Source organism: Anser brachyrhynchus (assembly GCF_964034855.1).
Source record: "Anser brachyrhynchus genome assembly, chromosome: Z".
Classification (NCBI taxonomy): Eukaryota; Metazoa; Chordata; class Aves; order Anseriformes; family Anatidae; genus Anser; species Anser brachyrhynchus.
In genome coordinates, this window is record NC_137697.1 from 69,800,387 (window position 1) to 69,828,068 (window position 27,682).

At 41.7% G+C, this 27,682-nt stretch overlaps 1 protein-coding gene across 13 annotated transcripts in view; it reads right to left on the reverse strand.

Moving 5' to 3' along the window:
• PALM2AKAP2 (PALM2 and AKAP2 fusion) overlaps window positions 1-27,682 on the reverse strand; it is a 257,742-nt gene that overhangs the window by 30,830 nt on the left and 199,230 nt on the right. Inside the window, exon 1 of one of the 13 annotated variants that reach the window (XM_080573325.1) lies at window positions 23,368-26,715. The exons of the other annotated variants lie outside the window; for them this stretch is intronic. Coding sequence (XP_080429451.1) covers window positions 23,368-23,427 — 60 coding nt within the window. The 5' untranslated portion in view covers window positions 23,428-26,715. Of the gene's footprint in view, window positions 1-23,367; window positions 26,716-27,682 lie in introns of those variants that run through there. 13 annotated transcript variants of the gene reach the window in all.

Here is a 27,682-nt window from a genome sequence, read left to right on the forward strand (position 1 = left end):
CCTTCTTTTTCTGTTGAAAAGCCACTGATTAAATGACCTACAGCACATCTGGACTACATTAGGACATTATTCGGTTAAGACATTCATCACTTGCCCTTTCAGCAAGTGGAGAATCAAGATAATGGTGGGGTAAAATGGTGCAAATGGGACGGGCTATTCCTGCTTGAACTGCTGTTTGAGAAGTCTGATTGCTCCAGCCCCTTGGCTGTGGGTTTCCTTTTTTGTTAATCACAGAAAAGTTAAGTAAATGTTGGTTAATTCATTTAATGTTTGGCAAGATCACTGTAGTCAAGGGAGCTGTTATATAAAGGGTTGCTGTCATCTCTACTTCTCAGACAGTTTGCTATCTGATAGGAAATGCTTGCTTGGAGGTCTTTCAAACAGACTTGAAAAGGCTCCCCCTTGAGCTGCAAACAGCACCTCACGTTTCTGTATGGATGTTTGACATGCTCTGGGTCAGGCTGCGTTAGAGGAGAGGGAGACCAGACAAAAATGGTTTAACCAGATCAGCTCCGAGGAGCGTTGTTTGTTAGTCTGCTGTACAAACCGCAGCTGCTTTCGCTATCTGAAGTGACTGCGTGAGACTTGGCTACGGAGTCTGTGTACATAAAACCAAAAGCACGATCTAGAAGAAAAGTTCGCGCCGCCTTGGCTTTTACCCTAAAATACCCCTTCTCATTTCTTGGAAGCTTAAGACTGTGCTGTCTGGGAGCAGGCACAGAGGCACCACCTGAGTGCCACAGCCTGCACCAAGTGCTGCAGAAGCCAGTGGCTGCTCACGGCACCGTGCTTTACTTCCTCCAGTGCTGAACAACCAGATGACGAGGCTGAACAGATACTCTTATCATCTTGAAGCTCGTTTTGCAGTGGCAAGGAGGATAACACACCCGAGCAGTGAGCAGCACACCCCCCGAACAACCAAAGGATTCAGCTGAAAGATTTTGCTGGCACTGTCTAAAGAATAAGACTCTGAATGTGGGGATGGTTTTTCTGGTTATCACATGCACACAAAATACAGAAAACAGTATTTTTAACCTCCAGAACCAATATCGTACTGTATCAAACATGAATAGAAAGTTGAAAACTTCAGAAAGCTCTGCCTAGTGTTACAATGAGCAGACCGGCCACAGAGCAGTGAATTCCAGAGCGATCACAGGAAAAAGTGACTGATCATTTCAAATACGCCTCCCTCTCTGAAACGATAAAGGTGCAATGAAGACACAAGCCACAGGTCACAAATCTTAGCTTACCCCTTCTCTCTCCCTTTCTGTTCCTGCAAACTCTGAAGCAAAACCAGAAAATGCCGTTTTCCACAGGAGCCTCCACTATTTTTGGCTCATTAGGTCAAATTCCTTCTCCAGCGGGCTGGTTTCAGGGCTGTGACGCTATAAGCTGAGGGAGGGCTGCCTTCAGAAAACCAGGCAGCCCACACCCTCAGCCCATTCACACAAAGAGGCTGTATTGGGAGGAAAACGCCTGTTCCGGCTGCTCGGGAAGAGGAGACTTCACTCAGCTGGCAGCAGCAGCAGACCCAGGGACCTGCTTCTAGCTAGCACAAGCAGGGGTTTATATATTTTTTTTCTTTTTTTTTTTTTTTTCTCTCTTCTTGTTTTTTTTTTCATTTTATTTTGAAGGGGGGAGAGGCACAATCACCAACACAGCGTGTGGCTGGCTTTGTACTGGAAAGGAGCAATTACACGAACGGCTGCTGTGCAAGACACGAGCTCCATGCAGCAATTAGCAGCTGTTTTTACCTGTTAGGAAAAAGGAAAGGATAGACTGCTCTTTCCACAGGAGGGGCTCAAACACGAGCTGAAATGCTTAGGGCATGTTGGGTAACCTCCTGGTTCAGAAGACCCAGACTAGGGCATGGTCTCAGCGCTACAGGAAATGTGTCAGTCACATGTAAAACAGCAGAAGATAGAGAACGTTAAAAAAAAAAATCAGAAGGGGGGTGACTGGGAAAAAAAAGCACAGTGTTTCCTACAGCACCATACTTGTTCACTGCTGCTGCCTGCAGGCTATGACATTTGGGTACCCTTGGATTAGCTTTCCTGGAGGTTTGATAGCTAAAACTAAAAAGCTGAGCTGTGCTGACCATGCACCCTCTGAGACCTTGGGTTTAGGTGGCCTGAATTTAGGGTGACTTTACATATATTACTACAGATGATGACAATTCCTCCTGCTTCTGTTCTTCTGCCTGTTGCTTTGCTGCTTTGTTTAGAAGAAAAATCAAAACATGCATTTAAATCTGGGAAGGTTTGAAGAAACGTGCTGGTGCATCTTTCATGCTTCTGTGTAGCTGGAGAATGTTTGACCAGCTGGGGTTTTGGTGCTGATGGTGCCACTGCAGCCGAAAACAAGCTGGAGGTTGTGCTGGATGTAAGCACAGCTACTGGTCACATCCGACCTGGGGCAAGAGCAGAGGAAGGGCACAGGCATCCTCTACCAGCAGTGACCAAACCCAACAGCACTGCTATTTTTTGCACGAGAACCCTTGAAAGTGGTGGTAGCTCACTTCACCTGATGCTTGGCCACCTCTCTGAGCCATGCTAAGTGAGGCAAATCTCTACAGTTTTAAAATGGGTAGGTAAGAAGCTTCTTGTCAGCTGTTGAATAAATCTATGAGAACAGAAGGGAAATAAGGTACTCACAGAAAAAGAAAGAAAAGGCCCATTTTCACTCAACATGCCTGTCACAAAACAAAACTTAGACTGGCTATGGTGGAGCCTAAAGAGACAAGGAATACTGCCTGATTTCCATACAGACCATCCAAGAATTCTACAGAATGAGGAGGGATAAATACCTTGGAGAGAAATTCAATTCTTTATTAAACTAAATGGATTCTTAATGCATTTCCTACAGCTCCTTATCGATTAAGTACAAAGTTCAAGTAACCCTGCTCCACCTGCAGTCAGTGAAGGAACAGAAGATCACAGGGCACTTATCTTATGTGCTCTTCATGCCATAGACCAGCTAAAGCCCCAGATGCCCTGGAGGACAGTGGAGGACAGGGCTGTAACTGGAGCACTACCCAGGTGTGCAGGAGATGGTGCTCAAGTCGCTTGTTCGCTACAGGCTCACCGGAGCTGACCACTTGACAAGCAGATACTTGGTTTTCATTGAAATCTACAAGAGCTGTGCTTGGAAATAGATTTTTTTTTTTTTTTAAAGCACCTGTTTCTCATTCCAGTTTGTTTTGGAAAACAAGATTAACACTGCCTGACAATACCGTTATGATGCAAAAATGAAGTGGGTTATTGATAATGAAGATCCTGTGTACATGATAGTGGTGTAGCTCAGTAGATAAGGCAGCAGATGCACCCTGTCCAACTCCTTCTGCTACAACTGGCCTCAAAACAAATAAGGAGCCAACCTTTTTTACCCTCTAGAATTCATACCCACCACTCCTGCTGACTTTAAGTAAGTTGGGTTTTGCTGGTTTTATTTCCCTAAAACCCTAGTCTCCTCCAATAAAACCTGAAGCTTCTTCTAAAAAATACTTCTCTCGGTTGCAGTGAAAAGCCTGAAAAGAAACTTGAAATGGCTGAATGATCAGGAAATGAATAAAAATACCAGAAGTCTATCTCAAAGTGGTCCATGAATACTTTAAAGTGATCCCTCCTAACTTGATGTGCAGTCTTGACATGTCTTTGTTTTTAGCCACCCCTCCTGCATGGCTATGCACTGTGTGTCCCTGGGTCCTCTACATCTCCGTACCAAAAGGCAGAAAGTGAATGTAGACTGAAATGCAATGGAGACTGTACGAGCATCATAGATTCACAATCAGCACATATTGTCTTCTGGAGTCATCAAGATTACAAATGACAGAGTGAGGCTGGCCCAGGATCTGTAAAAAAAGGAGCAGCACACTGGGATCTTAGCCTCACACTGCGTCACCACCTGGGTGCAAACAACAGTCTTTAAGCCTGTGCCACGGAACATGTTGTGTGTTGCTTTTCTTTTAGTAGGATCTATTTCTATTCCAGTGAAATCTCTCTACTTAGGACACTGTGAAGAAGTGATTGTGTTTTATGAAGTATTTCTCATTCATTAGCATGGATTCAGAATAAATGTGGGATATGTATTAAACTAGCCAAAAGTTAAAAGATCCTATAAATTACTGTACTACTACTAAAAAAATAATAATAATAAAGAAAATCAAAGTGATTTACCTGTTTCAGGCCTCTAAATCTTCCAAATTTGCAGCAAATGCATATTAAAGCTGTACCTGAATCTGTTTATATATAAAGCTAGTGTGAGGGAGGCAGCTCCTATTTTTGGCTAGAGATCTGAGGATGCTCAGGTCTGCAGCCAAATGTGTCTCTCAGAATGGAAGGTCACATCCAGTTTCAGTGCTGAATTAAACTTTTCAATAAGAAGGGCTAAAAGCTGGAAAAGAACTGTCTGCATGACTGCCTCTGTCCATGCCAGGGGTCCACCTGTACAGGCAGCAAAAAGGCATCAGCAGGAGTTCAACCAAAGACAAGGATGCAGGTGGCACCAGGGTTACTGCACGGACCTCAGAACTTCTAAAGACTTCTTTAGTTCAAAATAGCTCTCACTGGTGAAGGTATGTGATGAGGCGCTGCATGTGGGGCACAACACATGCCACAGCTGTGTCTGGGAGAAGTCATCTCGGGTTTTAGCTGCCAGTTGCAAATTGTGGTTATGGCTAAACAAAGCAGTCACTGAATTTTTATAAAATGTGGGGGAAACAGGGGTTTGCTGTGTTATACCTCATGATTAAGCAGTAGCAACTAAATTGAAGATGTTCAATAGTGGAAGAAAAAACAAATACTACAAGTGTTCACTTCCCTCACTCTGTACTAACCATCTTTTCACAACGTGAATCCCTTTAGACCAAGTGTTATCTCTCTCTCCTCTGTAACGCTGCAAATTGGCCAGCACACAAAGGAAGGTCTTAAGGGACCAGAGTCACCATTTCAGCTCATTATCTTCAGACTTCATTATCTCCACAGATCTGCCCGAGCCAAATTTAGCTGGGACTGTAAAATGGAAAGTGCCCCACATCGTGAGCTGTGGGAGGCAGCAGTGGTGCTCGAGCTTGCGGCTGGCACTGATTGCTTAACATCCAAAGGATCTCCTTCACACTTATAACAACTCCTCTACAAATCCACCTCACCAAACCGGCTGAGAAATAAACAATGGGTGGTAAAGGTCAGAGAAATCCAAGAAATCCAGTGTAAAACAAGAGAGATACGGGAAATATGGAGAGACCTCTCCAGTTTGTTGTCAGCCCTGTCACAGACTGGTTCTGCGGTCTTTGGCTTTTCAGCTAATTGCTCCATCCTTCAGCGCTACCACATTAAATAAGAGTGATACTGTGGTACTACTCCCTCCTCTGCCTCCCAGTCTCAGCGTAGGGGCTGAGAGGCAAATGCCAGCACCAACCAGCCTTCTGGATTTGTGCATTTCTGGGCTTGTGCCTGGGAGTCAGATCTAAAAACCCAAATTAAGGGCACATATGCCACTGCATCTAACTCGTGTGTCCAACTTCTCCACATGGCCTCAAGTACTGTGATGGGCTGCAGCAAGCACAGATCAGGAGAGGGGGGACAGCTTTCTGTGCAGGTGACAATCCACCCCTGATCCTGGCCTGCTCGTGAGCTGATTTTCAGTTTTTGGCAGTGTATCTGCTTAAAGTAGCAAAGGAAGCCAACCTGACAGAAGACTTTCTTGCCTCCTATAATAAATATAAAAATACTTTTAAAAAATAAATAGTTTTGTTGGATATTTCCTAATGTTCCAGTAGCAAGTTTATAACTGGCAATTAGAAAGAATTTAATCTGGTGAGCTATCTTAATTGTTCTTCCTCCTCCAGATGCGGAAATCACACGCTTTAAACCCAAAGGCCACTTCTATTTATTTTATGAGAACAAATTGGCTCTGTCAGTTTAATTTCCCCTGGTGCTGTAACCAGGCCTGCTGTTCTTCTTACAAAGACAACCAGAATCAGGCAGAAATAAAACCAATTTCTGAGGACAGGCTGCAAGGACAGCTTGCTCACTTTCTGAAACTTTCCTTCCCGGCACGGCCCCCTTGGTAGGCACCCATACTTCAGACAAATGCAGCAGCACGGACAGCAGAATAGCTGCTCAGAATGAATTATCCAAGAATGGCCACCAAAATAAACTTCCGAGAGGAAACTGTCACGCCCTGATAGGAGCATGTGGGGCTCTTGCTTTTCACCAGTGCTTGGCGTGTTCTGGGCATCCTGAGCTGGGGGCGTGCCTTACTGCTGCCCAGCTCCGCAGGTGGAGAGACCAGCACCAGGCTTAGTCCCTGCTTGCTGTTGGGAACCCGTCTTCTTGTGATGGAGGAAGGCTCAAGCATCTTCTGAAAGAAATCTCCTCCGGTGTGTACTCACACTTGTGTAAGCGTGCACTCCTGCTGGCAGCCACGCTGTGTAGTATGAGTAGGACTTGCACATCCAAAACCTCTTAACTATTTGGAAAAAACAAGAATTTGTGCTCAAACGAACCCAAGGAATACCTGGAGGCTCTCTCTTGATGTTACTTGGACTGAAACTCATTTCCAAGGGATAAAAATGTGTGCATCCTTCTCATTTCCCATGCTGAACAGGTAAAACTTCTTAAAAGATGTATGTACGCTTGACTGCCCTAAAAACTGGGTCTTGGGGGCGTTATCAATTCAGAGAGAAAGCGGCACGTGCCATGGTTTCTACTCCTAGCACAGCACGTGTAAAATACCTTGTCAAAATTACTGGGGCCAGAGATATAAATGCCAATCAGCCAACAGTGCAAAGTTTCAAGAAAAGATGACATCTTAAAAAACAAGTTATGAAGGTCATATAGCATTGCACCTACTGAAGTTGTGTTTCTCATATATTTACAGTAAATATTTGGCTGTTCATCTGTGCCCACTTTTGCAAGCCAATAAGGAACTGGAAATGATAAATTACTTACATTTGCTGCAAACCACATAGAGAGGGAAAGACTATCTCCCCTCTTGTTTTTTCCCCACTTTTTCAGTTCCTCTCAAAATCACTGGGTTATCTACACACTTTTGCTGTGGGTGAAAACTACACAACTTGTGACAACTGGTGCCACCACTCCCACCCAGTGCCATCCCTACGGCCGTATACTACAGCCACTTCACCGTAAACCTCTCACCTCCACTCTTCAGAGGTTTTTAAGTCTAAAGCTTGTCTCAGCATCCCTCACTGGGGAGGTAAGTGAGCAGCTGTAAAGCTGAGGTAATTCAAGCTGGCTTCATCCTTGCTCCCAAACACTTTGCCCTGTTGAAACCATCTTCAGCTGCTTCATGCTACCCTTGTGAGGTGGACAGCCAAGGGGTAACTGGGCATTCCTACATCTGCTGCCCTATGGGAAACGTGCCATGCACGCTCTTGTCTCTCTGTGAATACACAGTGATTTGAAGAAACTTCCCCAGGACTGATTTAAAATATTGTTAGCACTTGAGATGACCCATCACCCTACATGCTGAGGCTGTTCCTCAAACCAACACAAAAGAAAAGGTGGAAAAATACAAGGAAAAAAAAAAAAAGAAAAAAAGTTAAGAGCAGGCCACTTATTGTGGTAGCAAGGAATGCGTGCACAGAGTTTGTTTTGATTTGTTTAGATAAGGTGGCTGGAAACAAAGATCCTTGGGAATTTTGAAAAAGCTAGCAGAAAAATGTTTTTAAACAGAACAAAATGTTTAGGTAACTCCCAGCCTTGCATATCAGTTATGCGTGTTGATTTCCATTCATTTAGTCTAAATCTGAGCATTTTAACTCTGGTGCCATTACACATCCAGCACAGGCAAAGCAGAGAAGACAGTTCAGGGTTATGAGAGTTACCGTTTCTTCAGTGGAGCCAAAACTTGTTCAACGTTTGCAGAAAAGCTACTGAATTTAAAGGGAGCTAGAGGTCTGAAGTCAGAGTAAAAACCCTTCAGGCTGCCTGCAGGTTAGCTGGGGTTTCAGAAGTTGCATTTTCAAGTCAGGTATCAGGAGACTCTCCCATTTAACAATGAATATGTTAAATAAAACACTCACAACAAGTTCCTCCAAGCATAACCCAAGAATCCGTGGGGTTGTAGCAGATGCAGGGATGGCTCAGCTCACAGCAGACACAGTGCTTTAACTAAACGTACGCAGAGAAAACTACAAAGGAGAAATCCCAGCAGTCTGGAAAGAGGAGACCATGTGCCTGCAATCACAGCACTTAGCGCTATCTGCCACCTGTACCTGAGGGAGAACAGTAAGAAGCACAGGCAAATTACCAATGTAAGCTGGGTATAACTAAACTATTACAGACCAAGAATCAACACTGCAGTATGTCAAACAGCTGCAAGCTTAGAAAAAATGTGCATTGTTCAAGTCCTATTTACTGCTTCTTTTGATGAAACTACTCTGCTGTCCTTTCTTCTATGCCTAATATTGGCAAATATCAAAACATGCACAATTTTGTTCTGTTACAATTGGTTTGTTTTCTTAATAGGGTAGCTCTTTTTTATTAAACAAGAGCAGTAATAAAATCAGTTTATGGCAGGGAAAAGAAGCTGTAGATTGCTTTCCTCCCCCCACCCCCCTCCCTCCCTCCTCCCACAAACCCTTAGCCCTGGCCTTGCCATCACCAGCGCTGGCAGGGTTGGGAGCTCAGTGGGAATCCTGCAGAGCAGCAAGGTGATGCTGACTGGCCGGCTGAGGCTAGTCTCATGAGTCCAGAATTCAAAGAACTGCATTTTCCTTGAAATACACCTGCATATCACGTAGGAGGAACATGAAGGCTATTCCTGGTCTAAAAACCCAGCTTGTGTTCCTTTCACTCAAACCTTTCAGAAATCCATAATCTTGTAATTCTGTGAAAGGTGTGGGATAAGCAGAGATAAGTAAGATGTCTGCTATTTGTAGCTTAAATCTTCAGCCTACATCTAACACGCACACAGGACGATGCCATCCAGCAAGACCCCAGATATACAGATCAAGGTGAGAACTGTGCTGCTTATCAAATGGGTAGGAGCCTATCAGGAAATATTAAAGAGTCTCCAGGTACAAAAGAAACACAAACTTGCATTCCCCAGTTGCAGTGATTTTCTGGAATTTAAAGGCAGTTATTTAAAATTTTCCAACAGCACCTAACCAATAAGTTTCTGTCGAGGCACTGACTTTTCGCCCTAGTCATTATACGTTTCTTGTAAATGATGTCTGCTATAAAATTAAGCTTCTTTGAATTGATGGCAGTGTGCAAAAGGGCATAAATATGGTTCCAGAATGACATCCTACATCTGGTGTTAACATTTAGCTAATTCTTCGATTAATTAATTAACGCAAATTTCTCTCTAAGCAGGTGAAACTGTGGCAGATAAGATGAATTCTGGGGATACAGGATCCCCCTGAAATTGTACTGCCTTCTGAGACAAGATTCAGCTAACAAAGTGAAGAGGAGAAAACAGGAATGAGCTTGCCAACAGTAAATGCACTGAAAGAAGCACTATGTTCCACTATAAGCACACTCCTCATGATGTAATAATATTTTCTTATCAAAAGAAATGCTAGGTTGGAAACATCTGAACTGCCTTTTGCACTTTGGAGACCGAGGTGAAGAAGAATGCTGAAAGAACATTTCCATGCTGGGGCAGAAAAGCCACACAAAGGCAAGAAATTCCCAGGCATCACAAATTCTCCTAGGATCAGTCAGGAAAGCACACACTTGAAATTCATATAATCAGAAGAAAAGGCAGGATGCTCTGAAAGTCAGTCAGGGCACACCCATATCACATGTTTCATCCTGAAGTGCATCTGAGAATATGGAAGTCATGTGCATTTTAAAGGAAAAATCAGTTGAAATAAAAGATGTATAATACCAAAGTCTTATTAAAGAGAGGGCTTTGAAGATAAAAAAAAAAATCTGTAGATACCTTTTATTTGGTGCTAAATGATTAATTCATTGAATATGTTGGAGAGATTATTTTTTATTAGGTAAGTACATTACATCGTTTCTTGATGCCAATTTATTTCTCCTCATTTAAGGACTGATGGAGAAAAGCTCTCTGTAAATTTGAACTCTTGTGTGAAACAGGGAGAGCTTACAGCACTGTTTCTAATACCCTACCGGACTGTGTTTCCACATTTGTCAGTTTCTTTTCACAGGACATTACGTCATGAAGAAATGGTCTTACTGAATTCAGCTTGGAAATGCGCCCTCTCCGATGCCTTTTTAATTACAATTGGAAATCAGGAGATTTTGGCCTTGCATAGACAGAGGAGCTTCTTTAAAATGATACACCACCGAGTCTCATGACTGCAATTTACAAGATCCAGCAAATGCAGTTGCAGCAGCCTACATGCCTCGAAGCAAAAAATGAGGAGAAATGGCTCCACGGCAGGGGCCTGACAGAGACCTTTTCTGCTCAGTCGCTGCCTCGTGGAGACTGCACAACTGGGAATAATGACCACCCACATCAACGTGTCCACAGTTTCTCCTTTCTGAGTTTTTCCACAACATTTTCTCTTCCTCATACTGGTCTTGGTTTTCCCTCAAGCTTTCTCTACCCTGCCAGCTGTCCTTCTTCCCCCTCTGGCTTCCTCCATCCACCATCTGCTCACATCTCGGTGTAAGAGTTCGTGAGGATTGTGTCGAGCCACGCTCCTTCCGTGTAGCATCCTGCAGTGGTGTGATTGCTGTGGTTTGGGCCTGTTCATCCTGCTTCTGCATAAGCTGACTTCTGCTGAGATTCTGTGTACGGATCCCACTCGGAAGGCAACAGTGGAGCACAGCTCGTAAACTGCCCAGCAGTCCTCCTGGTTTGCATTTTCGAGAGCACAGCTACAGTCTGGGGTAATGTGCTGGTCTCTAAACCAGCGTGCTGTCTCACACTCTAGGCGAACATCAGCACCGAGACATTTGTTTTTAATTCCATCCTCACATTACAACAATAGAGACAACAACAATAAAATCAACCCATAATGATTTCTTGGGCTCTACCCAGCTGCTGAGAAAATTAAGGCTCTTAACAACGAGACGGCTGCAGGGTTTTGGGAAGCAATTGGAAATATTGTACTAGGCCATGTATCCCATCTGCAGCTGTCTGCCCCACCACTGTGGGGCCAGTGGATGACTGAAGCAGAGCATCATCTCGTGCACCGAGGCATGTGCCCATACAGGCTATGCCGTGGCATGCTGTAGGTCTGGGAAAGGCTGCCCAAGTCGGAGCATCTTCCCACCCTGTATTAATGTGATTAATGAATGTGACAGTCTGCACAGAGGCAGCATGGGATGGCACCGTGATTTCATGTGTTAAAGGATGCAATCTGGAAAGAGCAGACATAGCAAGAAACCCGTACAGCCCCTCTGCATTTCTTTTCCTGTTGCAGAGATGATGGACAGAACACCTTATGTTTACCAAGTTCCCCATTCAAAGACCTCAAACCACACAGCAGGCACTCAGGTGCTCCACAACACTCCTGGCAATTATCTCCGTTTTACAGAACCACCTCAATCTATCTTTTTTTAAAATCCCTGCCTACCCTGAGAGACCACCCTCCTGCATTTTACCAAGATCATGGATGTTCTGCCCCTGATTAAAGGGCTGAATAAGGCTGCCGCCAAGCTTGAACAACCTAAAGCTGCACCTGAGATGCCAGAAAGGCTCTGAGACGTCTCTGCTCCATTCTGCCGGGTGCTGCTGGCTTTGTGTCAGCACCTCCTCTCCCTCCAGGGCAACAAATATTCTCAGTAATAGGGTAACAGAGCCATTGGAGGAGGGAAACACGTCACTCATGCCTCTGTTCTTAGATCAGTGCTCTAGCACCAAACTCAGAAAAATTTGTGTATTTTGGAGCCTTCCACCTTCCTGCATGCAGCAAATCGTAAGGAGGGCAAGGATGACTGTCAGAAAAATGCAGTGTGGTGCTTAGGAGAAACTTCTCATGCTAGCACAGTATTTTGGAGCAACACTGTACGGATTTCGAGTAAAGCACAGAGGCAGTGTGGTCTAGAGATATTCTGCTCAGGTTTTGCTTTTTACTGCTTTTGCCTAAGGATGGCATCTAGCCTAGAATGCCCTACTAGAAAGACAAAACATCTATATTACTCAATAAACATTTTAATGAATGTTTTAAAAATGCTGTCCACAGTGCATGTGCAAGTCCCCAGCGTCTATTTTCCTCTCTGTCAGTCAGTTTTTAATGTCTCTTTGGTGCATTCTGCCCAAGAGAGGAAAATAAATGCCTGTGCTGGCATCAGTCCTTGCTGGGGCTGTGTATGGGTCCCTGTTCCCTCAACAGGCGAGCAGATACCCACCTGCAAGTGCAACAGCTTCACCCTGGTGGGCTCCACCATGTCTGTGACAACATCTGCCTTGGAAAGATCATAACTTGAGGTGAAGTATTAAATTCATTTCTCATTGCCTCTTCTTTGATCGGCTGGCTAGTAAATGGGGGAGTCGGACTGCAAACCTCGTCTGTGTGCTTGTGTGGAGGAGCTGCTGCAGGGCTGGGCCAGAGGCAGCTGACAGCTGAAGCAGCCAAGCCTGCCTGTGGCAGCCTGCCTGAGGGTCCCAAAAAATGCACAAGCACCTGTCTGACTTCACTGTCCTAGGTGGCTTCCTGGGAGGTTAGGAACTCAGCACACTGGAGAAAAATTCAAGCTGATTTTCACACAACAAAAAGAATAAATGCAGCAGTTTTTAATTTTTTTTTTCCCCTCCAAATGACAGTTAGCTTTGGTGGTTTCCTTTACTGATTGACAGGTTAACAAGAACTTGCTTGTTCAGAAAGGGGCTATTATGAGGAGAATAAGCACACATTTTCTCTCTCTTTTTCTAATGTTATGCAACTCACTAATTGACAGACAGCGGAGTAGAATGTGCTCTATCAGCTGAATATCATTTATCAAAATCGACACATTCAGAATAAGGCATGGACCTAAATTAGTTACAAAAACTTGAAAAATAAATACAACTGCTAATCTTAGAACTCAATTTATATTGCTTGTGACTTAAAGCTGGAAGACCTCTTCATGTGAGATGTTCAAGCTATAAATAAGCTTAGAACAAATGGACATTTTTTTACATGCAGGACTTAATGCATTACAGTTTTCTGGCAGAATAAAAAATAACACCAGAACGAAACCATGCCTCATTTTTAATGGAAAAACAAGCCAGTAGAACAAACCTCCAAAAAAGGAAATCTCTAATCTACGAGTGCAAGTATCCAAGCGTGTCTCCAACTCTTCTGATTCAGTTTAACAAGAGAGGAAACCAGGCCACCAGAAGTTTACAGACTAATGCAATTACAGACTGGCTCAATGAGTGCTGATTTGTCTGTTATCTACGACATAACATAAAGCTATGCTAACACATCTTGTTCTCCTTGCACAACACTGAATTCTCACCAATTAAATAATCAGAATGGGTGCTTTTCATGGGGGAAAGTAGCAGTCAGTTGCTGGAAAATGTATGAATGACCATTTCTTACAGCTATTTTTAAGATCTGTTAACTAACTGAATAATTGGATTTACCTATAAATAACAATGCATTTTCATCAGATGGTGTTTAACATTTCTTACATCACGGGTGAAAAAAAAAATCCTCTTAGTAGGTCTAATATTAAAAGGTAAATAAAATTAAGGTTATAATCATACCACCCCTTCAAAATTACCATGAAATTTCAACAATTCTGTGAAGACAAGGATACAAATGTACCATTACGAAACCACTCACTGAAAAAAGCCATTTGAAGACAACCAAGTTGTTTTGCTGTTTGCCAGTAGGATGAACATGGGAAACAATCTCCCTTTTGGAGTGGTGAGCGGCAGCTTGCACATGGACAACAGTGGAGAGCTGGACCATCTCTAGGCGTATTGAAAGCAGAGATCATTGTTTTTTGGAAACACAAGCACAGCAGACCAGGCCCTTAAAACAAAAATGCCGGAACCCCGGTGCTTAAAGTTAAACTCCCAAATTCAAATCCTGCCACTTTAAAAAGTGGTTTTGAGGTCTGATGCATCTACACCTAACTGGTATGCATGCAATCAGATTTAAATGCTGAACTTCGGGTGGTCATCTCTACAAGTTTTTTGGGGGTTTCTCAAGATCCCACCCAAGATAAAAATAAATGCCAGAAAGCCAGTCTAATCATTGACATAACTTGTAATGTCAAATAATTTGACATTTGGACAGGAAAGGTGTACAGTGCTACTTAATATTTAGTACCTCCTCAAGAAAAGGTGAAAATTTAGAAAAGTTACTGAGACTACTTAATCGTGTGCTGGTGATGGCTGAATTTAAAACATCCCCACAACAGTCCAGGGGCCGACACTTTTCTGAACCGAGCACAACAGCTATATTCAGTTTGTTGAGTAGGAGGGGAAGCATGGGCACAGCGTGCTGTCATTGCACCCAGACATGGTTCTCACAGCACCTTGGTACTCTGCTCGGTGGGTACCATAGTGCCTGGCAACAGCCTCTAACTTTGGACATGCATAAAGAAGTATTTCGTATAGTGTCAGCCAATAACTTCCAAAACCACATCTGGACAGAGGTTTGCTGAGAAAGCGAGCTAAGCAGAATTCACCCAAAGGCATATCAGGTCTTCAGTTAGGGAACTGCTGCGTTCTGAATGTCTCAGCAACTGACTAAGCAACAGCTTTGCTAATGTGCTTATCAGTGCATTAGCACTGACATCTCTTCTTACCAATTAGTATGGTCCCAAAAGGATAAAGAAAAGATCACAGCTTTGTGAGGTGATGTGACATCGGGCTATTATAAAAGCTCTGCAGAAACCTGCAGTGCAATTAGGGGTATTTCTTCAAAGTCCAGTTAGCCCAGACTCCTGCCTGCTGTAGCATCCTGCCACCACTCTGGTTCATACACAGAAATCTCATTCTTGGGTCTGGCAGAAATTCCGTTTTGGGCTCGTAACACAGGCTGCAGTCCGCCTGGTTGCTTGGTTTGCCTCTGAACTGCAGTGAGGGATGTGTGTGACTGCTGACAGTAGCAAGCTGCTTGAGCAAGACACCAGTTTTTCTGGAAGTCCTATGAATGTCACATATTTCATGATGCACCATCTCTGATGTCAACAAATTTCAATTTTGTGGTGTAAACTATAATGCAAGTACAGCCCCAACTGTGCCAAAACCACAAGAGAACTCCAACCGAGACACCTCACCTTGACCACTTCATCAGGAAATACAATTAACGCTCAGAAGAGCTCTTATAACACTCTATCCAGAGCTAATCAAAGAGGTGGATACATTAGTGTAGGGTGCAATGCCAGTGGACAACAAGGTGAAAGCAGTATGGATGAAAAGCAAAGGCCATGCACGCACCATCAACATTACTATTCTCAGCCAGAGGCACAAATGTTTAAGCACCAGAGCAATAGTGAGACTTGAAAGAAGACACTGAGAAGGTTTCTTGGATTGTCAGACAGACTGTAATTAATGCCATATATCAGAACTTCTCAAAAACCCGCGAGTTTGCAAGAAAATAAGTAATTGCTCTTCAGACAAAGCTGCTAGCTCCTCAGTGGAGAAACAAGCACGAGACGTTTCTGTCTGCACTGGGGAATGTTCAGGCAGATCAAGAGCAAAACAGTGCCTATCTTCTAGCAGGAAACTGTTAGCTGTGAGTATAATTAATGAAGGGAACAATTTAATCCACGCTGTGATGAATGCTCCCTTGCTGGACATGTGGAATCAAAACTGGATGTTTTTCTAAAAGATAAGCTCTAATCCAAACAGAAGTCAGTTTAGGGAAATCCAGTGGTATATGTCACAATGCCGGTCATAACATGTGACCACAGCTGACTCTAAAAACCTTATAACCCTTGAATATAATGAATCATGAATACCAACAGTGCTGTTCCTTCCTCCAATGAAGTGTCTGGTGATATGGTGCCTGGATGTGCGTGGTTATGATTAACGACGCATTCTACTGTGACTTTGCTCAAGAACTGTTTTCCCTGATGATTGCTATGGCTTGGATGACATTTTCTTCCAGGAATTATGACAAAAAATTGACTTCAGCAAAAGCTCCATTTTTTGTTGATAAGTCCAGGTATTACTTTACTTTCCCAACACAAGATGAGCAAGGGTCTTCTAATGGGAACCAATGCCAAGTTTTAATTAGCATGAGCTTATACCAAAATGGTCCCAGAGGAAATTATGAACACATCATCAGAATCTGGTTCTTATTACTGCCAGAAAATGGCAGTGAATTTATACAGATACATGCTAAAACCTATGGCTACAACTATCTTGAGAATGGGCCTCAAAGGCCTTTCTCGCTGAATGAAGACAGTAAACATGGTGCTCAGCTGGAAATGGATTAAGACACTTCTGGGCAGCTTCTGGTCACCCATCAGGGAACCAGCAAATACCCCCACTCCTTCCTTCCCCCAAAGTGATCTTTACTATGTTTCTTCTCCCTTCTCCTAACACTGAGGGTGCTGGGACCTCAATTTCTTTTTAATTTCATGACAGGAACTTCCTGTAGCTTCTGTTTCTAGATGGATGGGTCTGCTTATCCCTCATTTTCTCCTGTTTTTGCTTCTGGTTATTGCATTCGTCTTTCATTTCTGTAGTCTGCTGCTACCGTTACTTCCTTTCAGCCCCAGTGGCAGACAAGTGATTGGGATTCCTACATCCAGAGTGTTAAGATTTAATTTATAAAGCCCGGCTGAGGTCAACTGGGATGAATGCATGATATTCTCCAATGTGGTAAGCAACAATTTGATGTGTGCTGCAAGTTCTGTGCTTGTCTGGAGCTCCCACTTCCTGGCTTCTGGTTTTCTGATTTTTATTAATATTGACAGAATTATTCCTCTTGTGCCTAGACTACTCCCTGGATTTGTTCTTACATTGCATTCAGAAATCTCGCATTCAACAATCAGCAAGCAGATTTAGTGAAGGTAATATTTCTCATTCTGGCATATCAAAGCAGATAGATTCTAGAATGAAGGAAATGTGAAGAAAAGTCAAAGGAGATTTATGCTCTGGGAGAAATAGTTGTTTAGGTTCTGAAGTGTTATATACACTGAATACAGTTAAAATTATGTTGCTAAGAATTACTAGGGAGAATTATTGCAAACTGTAAAGGAAGGAATTATATAGGGAAACAAGCATTCTTGGTGTTAGGAGATGCTTCTGTAAATCAGATATTGGGGTCCCAGATTTATCACCTTGAATTAATGTATTTCGCTAATTTACATTTCTTCAGTTTTGGAACAAGATTTCTTGTTTTGAAATTGCCATGTTGCTCAAGGACAACCAGACAAAATATCACTGGACTTCAGTATGGGAACTTACTTCTTTAACTCAGTTAATTATCTTTCATTTGAAGCATTTGTTCCTATACTTTTGATTTTAAACCCCATAAAAAAATTTACTTTAAAATTTTGATTCTTATGAGATTTAAGGTAAAAGATAAGGAATATACTAGAAAACAGTAGTTTAAGTTTTTTCTTTTGTTTGTTTGTTTTACAAAAATGTAAATGCCTAACAAATAGTATTCATAGTTTGAACTACGAAACTGAAGATGTCTTCCTTTGAATGTGCAGCCTGGAAAAATCACCCTTAAATCCTTAAAGGGCAACCATTCAAATCCCATTCCCACAAGTCTCCTCTTCAATCCATTAAAAATGTAATTGTTTGTTCTAATTATGTTACTATGTCTAATTCAATACTTAATATCTGGATTAGAGATGGGTAATTAACAGAATACACCAGAATAGAATAAATCATTATCTCCGCAAAACTGTATGCTTGTCATGAAAAGAGGTTTTAAAAATCTCTAAACTGTTTATTGGGTGAAGCATGAAGGAAGAGAACTTTCTTCCATGGTACTGCATTAACAGTGTTTATAAAACCAATCATAAACTGCCAAATGACAGTGCACAATTGGGTATTTATTAATCAGCCAAAATGGGATCAGCTGCATATGACAGACTTGATGTAACACCTAGGGAATATACTTTAGTTTAGTATCTCATTGGGGAAAATCAGACATGCTATCTCAATACTATCCGGTCGTGACAGAATTTGTCACATAACAAAAATTGCTAAGACTACCGTACATAATATCTATTAGTTTCTTGATGTTTGATTTTTTATTATTTTTCAAATAGAAAAGAACAATTTTATTTAAGTGCTTAGGTGTTTGAAATTATGATGACTAAACTACACATCAGTGTTCAAACACACCCTCTCATTTATCTAAGTGGGTAGAAATAACCGTGTACCAGTTAACAGACCATTATTTCTCTCCAGTGCTGACATGGAGTAGTTTTGCTCCTAGATAAAAGAAATGAGGAGAAGAGATTAAAAGCCAAAGCAGCGAAACATCTGACGTGTGTGAAAAACAAAGTGTACAGCGTCTTTCCACATCTTGGGCAGATCTTGTCTTACATGGGGTCAACACTAAAAGACTGGAGACCAAGACGGAAAATGAAAGTTGAAAGGAACAGGAAGCATCTCTGAAAGGCAGAATTGTGAACATCATGCTGCAACACCACGAAACAACAAACTATAATTGGCTTAAGTGCCGAGATGTTACTAAACCTCTCTAATCATACAGCAATCATACTAATTCCAGTTGCTCAGAAGACATTGTTAAAGTCCCACAAAATCAAGAAATTCCTTTTAAAAGCACATAAGTCTGATTATAGAGTCCTTTGGTGCTTTTTAAGCCCTCAGAGGTCAGCCTGACATTTTAAACTTTTCTCTGCAATCAGAAAAGGCTAGAAACTTTCCTTTAATTATTTTGAAAGAAAACTGAAAATTCTTCTATACTTCTTCAGTTGCATGACCTGAAAAGTTTTAGAGGAATGCTAACTATTGCAAGACTCAAGAGCCAAAAAATCTGGCAATACAGAGAGGATGTGACCACTTATATGCAAACAAGCACCATCCAGCCAGGCGATATGTTTGTTGCCCTTTCTTGTATGCTGAGAAAAGGATTGACACCGTCTGATCCAAATCTGTGTCATCAAATAGTCATCCGCTGCTGCTGCTGCGTAATGTTAAGCACAAGTCAGCTCTTCCTGGGATGTTTTTGTATTTACTTGTTACCAAGACAGACTACCGGTCTGAAACAGCACTTCAGCTCTAAGATGAGATGGTGATTTTTCACTCTGTCAATTTGTCTGGGAACACAGATTGTTACAAGGGCTGGAGAGTTATGTTAGACACCAGTCTCAAGAGTCTCCTTCCTGGAAAATGCCAGGAAATTGTATCAACTCTATTCTGAAGAGAACAAGCTGTGAGTTGATTCATCTGAATCACTAAAGACATAATGAGAACGGCATTGGTTACCTACAGGAATTTACTTGCTTGAAGCAGTAGAGTTAATGTGCGGTAGTTAGAATCTGAGAACTGTCAACTAGAAACAGATTATCTGAAAGCAATCATAATTCGAGTGTGTTTTTTTTTTTTCCAAATCTTGCCTTTAACATGCCACCTAATAATGCACTAAAATCTAGAGATGTTACAAGAAATAGCTGTATGCATAAAGGAAAAACAACGCCAAGCAGAGCAAAATTTACCTTGTCAAAGTGAAAAAGATTACATCTACCTTTACAGATAAGGCCTCTTCAGTTTCATCTGATCTTAAACTCAAAACAATTTATTGCAAGCACAGAGCACTCGACGGTTAAGTCACACACCTGGAAAGCCTGTGCCTCTGCTTTGGGGAATTTATGTTCCTGCAGTTTCTCCTTACTTCCTCAGGGCTGAACACAAATTACAGCTTTTTAAATGAGCAGCATTCATTAAATCAAATTACTAGTAAAACTGCACTGCCTACATGTGCCCCTAATTAGTCTTAGAACAGTCTTGCTGTGTACCAAGAGACCAGAGGTGGCCCCGCCTTTCCACTAATCCTATCTGCGCTAACTCCAAAGCCGAAGTTTCAGCAAAACTTCTCCACCTAGGGTATCACTATAAATAGTAACATCTAACTACTGTCACTTTATCTCTGTACACCCAATCCTGCACCAACTCAAACCAAGATTCTTGCTGCTGATTTCAGCAGGAGCAGGTTTTAAGTCTTAACGTTGAAGGCAGCTTTCCTGAACGTCAAAGGTTAGTTGGACAGTCTTCTACGTATAAAATGCTAAATGGTGGTTTTGGCTAGCCCACAGGCTTATGTAACAGTGGGGATGAAATAATGCAGCATTCCTCCAGAAAGGTCAACCGCATACTCTCATGAGCTGTCTAATTAATATGATTTAATAAATATTACCATACAGAAGTGCCTGCAAAGGCAAAAGATAACATGAAATTTATCACTGGCTAGCGTAGTTTGCTCATTTCAACAGAGAAACACTGATAAATGACAGAAATAAATATTTATATTGAACTATACAGTTTGCTGTATATAGTATACATATATGTGCAAGGCAGAACTGTAAACCAGGAGCTACGGACAGCCTCCCCACCATTGCCATATTTAAGGTTTCAAAGCTTCCTAGTGCTACCCACGGCAAGTTTTGTGGAATTTCTGCCTTCTGAGCACACGTCCAACTGGATCCTCGACAGCTGTCTGTGCACACGTGTGATGAACACATGGCATGCGGACAGCATGCCGTGACTTCATAGTCTGGCACGGCATCGCAGGCATGACTTCATGCGTTTGGGAATGCGGTATCACTTATGTGAAGAAGCCACCTCTGCCTGGCTATGAGTGAGCAGTGAAGGAAAGAAAGCTGACACTTATTTGAAGTGTCCATCTGCCCAGTGGATTTCATCAGACCAGAAATACACACATTCCTGTTTGAGCTGCTATCACAACCACAGGATTGTACTGCAAGGACAATAAAGATTTTCAGTCTTGCAACATTTCTGACAGAAAGTAGGCACTCGATTTCATTTGATGAGAGCACTGCCCAGGCATCCTACTTAATTTTTGGCTCAGTCAATATCCTGAATTGAAGCCCAGAGACTGAACAGCAGCCAATGCTGGCATTCTGCTTTCTGACACCTTAATGCATTTGGATCCAAACATCCTAAATTTATTATCATTGCTGTAGTGTTTGAAGAGCTCTACACTGCATACATTTCAATGAAGAATGTCATGCCTTCAGGGATCCACTGGACACACAGCCAAATTTTCTTTTCATCTACAGCTTCTGGTAATACACTGGACATCTCAGACATGCTGTAACTTATGACTGCAGAACTTTGTTAAAATGGAACCAGGACAAAAAAGTACTGCATGGGACACTATGAACATACTTTTTTTTTTTTTTTTTTTTTTCAGTAATGCTAGAGTAAAACACCAGATTAAAAAAGATGGCAAAAGCTTCTGCAAAAACAGCCTTTAGAGACTTGTTAATTGTGAAAGCCAGCAGCACATATTGCAGTTGTGTTTCTCTGGAAGCTTTTTATTATGTAGTAAGGCAGAGTGAATGCTTCTGAAAGTTACTCTGTCCTGCTGGTATAAAAGCATGGGTGAACATCTGTGAGCATCTGTACGTGTCTGGAATTACAAAGGGCTGGGCAGTCAAGAGGACTGGAGGAATCAGGTAAACCATACCAGAATTCATTGACGTGACAGGATGCAAAGGACACTGAGCACTTCCCATCCTCATTCTTCTGCTTTAAATACATGTAGATCAACCCTGGCAACAGTTTTATTGAACACAGCCTAAAACCTCTTCTGAAGGAGATCTCTCCACAGCCATCCTGGAGAGCTTGCTCCAGAGTTTGCACAGGTATCAGCACTTTGGAAGTCCTGGTGCTGCCCAACCACCCCCTGACCCCAAATAAAAACAAACAAAAAGCTGGAAAAGCTGTGTTGCAGCAGTCAGGGAGTACCCAGCATTACAGCAAAGCAAATGGGCATGGATGTTGTCATGGTCCCCTGGAAGCACTACTGTCCCAACTCCCACTGAATAAACAATACCCAGCATGTGCTGTATGTCACACAGGAACATAAAATTCTGGATTATTTTTCCGGCTAATTTTTTGTCCTTTTATTAATTAATACAAGACACTTGGCATTTTCAAGGTCAGCGGGTAGATAAGGTCATTATCCTGTTTTATGCTTACTGAAATACATTTTAAAATTTGATTTAACCATACTGAAACAGAGAGATTACTTATGTTCTTTTGGAAGACTGTTGTATGGACATCGACAGCATAAAATCTCAGTTTCATCCCCAAAATGATTACATAATGAATGATACGTTATATATATAGAATCTGTATAGTATAGGACGAGAAGGATTAGAAAGGGAGTAGTCAAAATGGACTTGGCAACAACAAATGCAAGATCTCCTTGTAGAAAAAAAAACAACAGTTCTGTATGCCTCGATCCTTCTACTGCCAAGTATGTGCTTTCTAGAGTGACTGATAAAAAAGGTTTTATTTGCCCTTGGGGGGGGGGCGATAGCAGAAAAAGGCAAATCAGGAGGTACTATTTAGAAGTCATATTTTTCAGTATTTCTTTGCAACTTTTGAGGCTAGAAACCTATATTCAAAAATGGAAGTAATTTCTGGCATTTGTCGTTTTTTGAAAGAAAAACCATACTAAGGATTTCAAGAGTTGAGATAAAATCAGGAGAGTTGAGGACATACAATAGGTATTTTTGAATTGCAAAGTAACTCTTTCATATTAAATGCCATCAGAGACCAGTAGACTGCTCTCATGCAAAAGAACCCTGCAATGTACTGTGAGCGCAAGTATATAAATAATGACAGCCCAGGTTAATTTAAATTTACACTTTTTAGATGTCAGTCCTGCCAATAGCTGTTCTGCAGCTACAGTTAACTGCTGTACTTTCATGAGTCCTCACGGCTAACAGTCTTGAAGAGAATCCAATTTAGGAGACAACTAGCAGGTATTAAGCAAATAAAGGGAATCAGAATCAGAAGACCTGGATTTCATTCTTCTATCTGCTGCTGACTTGCTGCATGACCTTGAATGAAATACTTAACCTGCCTAGGCTTCAACCTTACCTTAACATGCATCTTCTAAGACTGCCTTGAGGCATAATTAATTAATTCACACCTATAAATCTTTCAAAAGCCTAGTTAGTGATAGATGGGGTTGTGGAAATTAAAATTATTAGCAGTATTTTCCCACGTACAAAGTGACATACACGCCCTTCTCTACAATACTGATCTATATGAATATAAATGCAGACTCATAAACATACACAACATCTAAGTTTTCACCCAACTTCTCACTCAAATACCAGCAAAATGGGAACGAACAATGAAGGAATAAGCAGTATACATTGTTACAGAGGGAGGAAGGAATATTCCTTCACTTTCTATGAAAGTAGCTCTGAAATTGCCTCTCCTTCGCAACACAATTCTTAAGATTACAAATTACCCTTGTTTAACAACGTTATGAAAACAAATTTTTCTTACCCTAAGCCCCTGCTCCATGGACAAGCAGAGGACCTGCCAGGGTGCCGTGTACCTGAACATGTTTGGCCCCTTCTGTAGACAGACTGAATGGCAAAAGGCACGCAAGTATCTCAGGTCTACTGGTTGCTTTTCATCTGATGAATGCTAAAATTGAGAGAAATTCCTCCCGTTGTATTCTTCAGGGGCCTCTCGAGCAGAGTCTAAGACACAGCTACAGCCATTCCACTTGCACCCTGAGGAACTGAATAACTAATTCGGTAAGAGGCTTTCTTCTTGGGAAGAGCTTAGCTCAAACTCAATTAGCATAAATAGGATGATAACCTTTGAACCTCCCACTCCTCCTCCTGGAGGTCGCTCCCTCCCCTGCAAATCTTGGGTCTGTTTGTTACCACCGATGGCATTTGACTCTGCTTCGGAAGCCTAGAAGCAGCTATCAGAGATCATCTCAGCTAGTTCTTACATTTGCAAAGCATCTGTAGCTTTGCATCTTTTATTTTTGCTGTTATGTTTTAGCTGTGCTCAAAGGAATTCCCTTTTCCTCCCACCCAGAGGGATCCTTGCCTTCCCCTCTTTGGCATGGTGTTCTCTGTTCAGCAGCCTGCAGAGTGTTGCTGAGGAGGTTCACTCAGAAGCTGCTACAAACGCTCCCATGACAAAGCGACTACAGTAAAAAATTACCAGCCTAAATGAAATTGAAAGGTTTTCTCCAAAATGCACGGAAATGAGCTCTTTGGAACATTGGTAATATGATATACTATTGTCTTGTTTGTGATAAGGTTTCCCTTTAAAATGGATCATTAGTTTTCCAGTCAGAGAACAAGGCCTAGTCTCCACGAATCTAAACAAGGTAAAAGAGTAAAACCTTGTTATTTTCTGCATTTATGTGATTTAAATGACAAATGGAAATAGTACTTCTCCACCCGGATGCCGCTTAGAAAGCTGCGGGTCATTGCACTGATGCAAACCCAGCCACATAGATCAAGTCACTAGTTTGTTTGTTTGTTTCTTCATTTCCCATCAACAGAGGAAGAAGTCATTTTAGGTTTATATTGGCGATCCTTACTGTTTTATCTCAGGTACCTGTACTGAGGCAGGCCCACCCAGACAAGGATGCAGGAAGAAGGGTAGAGGCTCATTCTTAAAGCCACTGCTAGCAGAAAGCCAGCTGGTTCCTGGTCAGCTCAGCGTGCTGAGAACAACAGTGAAGCAGTTCTGCAGGTGACATTCAGAAGTCCGACTGCAGGTAGCACCAGCAGATACACTCTCATGCATTTGATGATTTTCTTAAAATAGCTTTCTGAGAAAATGCATCTCAAATATGTCGTTCTCTTTGATGGTGCCATGGCAGACAGTCACCTTTCCTGTGCCTTTTTTTTTTGTGTGTGTGTGTGTGTGTGTGTGTTTTTTTCCCTAAAACAGACAAGTACTGAGGTGTTGGTGTCTGTCACCAGAATTCGGCAAACACCTGACACACAGGTGAGCTCCAGCTCAACTGTGATGTTTGTTACAATACTATTATTTGTTGCACAGACACAATTAACAAGCAAGGGGCCATCTGCAAGAATGTGAAAGTGCAGATCTGTTTCAAATTATCAAAATTATACATTACAGACATGGCTTAACAGTGACTTTAATAATGCCTTTACAGCCTTTATACATGGTACATAAAGCTCCAGCTTCTCTTTAACTTGCTGAGTTTGTTTTGCTGGACAACTAGTTGTACGAGTAACTCATTTCCTTCACCTCTCTCCGTATTTTGACCTCCTGCCTTGATGTTTCTGAACTTCATTTTGGAAGCAACAAATGACTGCAGTTATTTCTTCAGTAGCTGGAAGTGATTTAAGCCAGAACAACCCAGGTACCACAGCTAATATTTCAGCAATTAAAATCAATTAAAAATAAATTAAAAAACAATCAGAACAAGAACAGATGACAAATCCTGTCCCTGAGTGAGAATCCGGATGTGATGCTAACATGGATTACAGGAGGACTTAGGTTACAAAGGCAGGACAGATGAACTGCTTTGTGCTGAAGTTAACATCAGCTTCTTTGCAGGTTGGGAGCGTGGCCAACGGTAGAAATGCAGGTTTTGGTGAGAAACAGCCATTCCTTGCATCCCTTGAATATTCCAATGGCCAGATATACAAACAACTGCTGGAATAGAAACAAGCCTGTCCACATGCACCTTCAACTTTTAGCCTCTTAATACTTTCCTTTTTTTTTTTATTAAAGGTTGTGTGACTTGCTCATTAAGTGCCTAATGAAGTCTTGCCAGAGAGTTTAATTCTGAAGGCAAATGAGAATATAAATATAGAACAGATCAACTGAAGTATTAGGTACTATTCTGTAGAGTCAACAGTGAAGTAAGTCTGCCACAATGCCAAAACACTAGGAGATCCCAAGAAAAATCCTAACATTAAAACGTTTTAAACCAAAACGTTGTGTATTAAGCAAGCTTCTCACAGAGAAGGCCTTTGATCTTTGATTTTCCTAGAGGACAAACTGAGTGCTCTCACATATCTCAAAAACTGTTAGCCAAGAATACTGTGATGTTTCGCCCTTATTTAGGATAGTTAATTGAATATGAATAACACATTAAAGCAGCTGTTTTTTATATCTTTTGCATTTAGAAATTTTGACACCAAAAAGACACAATCCAAACTTTTGTGATCTTACACCCATACAAATGTAAACTGCTTATTTTTTCCAAAAGCTAGACCTCTTTTCCCCCTTGCATTATGGGCTTTCATCCCCTCTCTCTTTAACAGAAAGACAAGATTATGGAAACCCAACAACTGTTTTTAAATAAGAGATCACAGGGATGCTGTTGTCAGGAAATTAGTATAAACACTCCCATACCACGATCCAAAAGTTAATACAATTGTTGACTTGTCTTCAGAAGAAATATCAAACAAACAGATACCAAACGGAAACCAGGAAGAAATATGACTAACATCTAAGCAGGGGTCTATTTACACTGACAGTACATACTAATGAATGCTCCCCGTGTTTGAAAGCCCATCCTTCTTCCCTCTTACCAGAAATCATTAACGCTGGAGAGGGCTTTTCAGGACTCAGTCAGAAGTCAAAATACTAGCGCTTGCAGCATCTCTCTCCAATGGGTTGTTTTCAGATGAGTTAGAGTTGAAATCTTCTTGGAAAAGGTAGGCAGAATGTACATTAGCAATGTGAAATGCAATCTGTCCTGGCAGGAGAACGCGAAGCACATACCAATAAACATCACACCCACATTTTGTGGTTTGTGTTTCTTAAGCAAGGGTCATTCAATTTCCTGTGAGACTCTGACAGCACAGGATTTACCAGTGCTGCCTTTCTATACCTCGTTTTATTTCCCAATAAAGACAAAGCCATTGGATAAGGTTAGGGACTTACTCAAGCTGATGAAGCCATGAAAGTTGTTTGTCTTCCAGTTGTCCATGAGTAAAGAAGATGAGACTCTGTGTGTCAAAGAGATAAAACCTTCTGCTGTGATGAATGCATGTAGCTAAAATACGAGGCTGGAATTTACAAAATCAAATCCAATCACAGGCTCTAATGTCTTAGGAAAATCACTTAATCTCACTGTGCCTTTTATCAGAAAGGTGTTTATAGAATATTTTGTGAGTTTTCTGAAAAAAAAGTATGCTTATGAGGATACTTGCTACTATATTTCCTGACAGCAACACCAAGGCATCTGAAATTTCATGAAACTCCTCTGGTTTTGCCCATTCTGTATGCAATGTGCAAACACAAATCTGGTGGGAGAAACAATATACCTTAGTATATTGTTTCAGTATACAGTATACTAGAATACTTATGAAAGGTAGAAAATCGAATTCATACCTGTCGTACAGACTGACACTGCTATTTAGGAGCCAGAAACTCTCAGTCTTGGAAGTGACCACTTAAAGACTTAAAGTAATTGCAAGGTTTGGCAACAGTTAAATATATGGTTTGATGGTCTAAAATTTGGGCAGAGGTGTCTAAAGAGGCACTTAGGAGCTTAATCCTGCCTAGTCTCAATCTGTAATTACTCAACTTCTTGAGTGCAATGTTGCAAAAACAAGAACTAGCCTGTAGGGTTGAATAACAAAGCCCAAGAATTCAGTCTGGTGAGCTCTCCAAGAACGAGTGACAGGTATTTCTACTATTTGTTGTTCTTTATTACTATTACAGCTATTACTATGGTTCTGCTGTACCACTCCTCCCTCCTTATGGTAGGAGTCCTCCTACAGGAACACAGACCTGTTTTTCCATTCCTGCCTTATGGTGGGAAAGGAGTCAGCTAGAAACTTTGAAGAGGCTAATCTCTAAA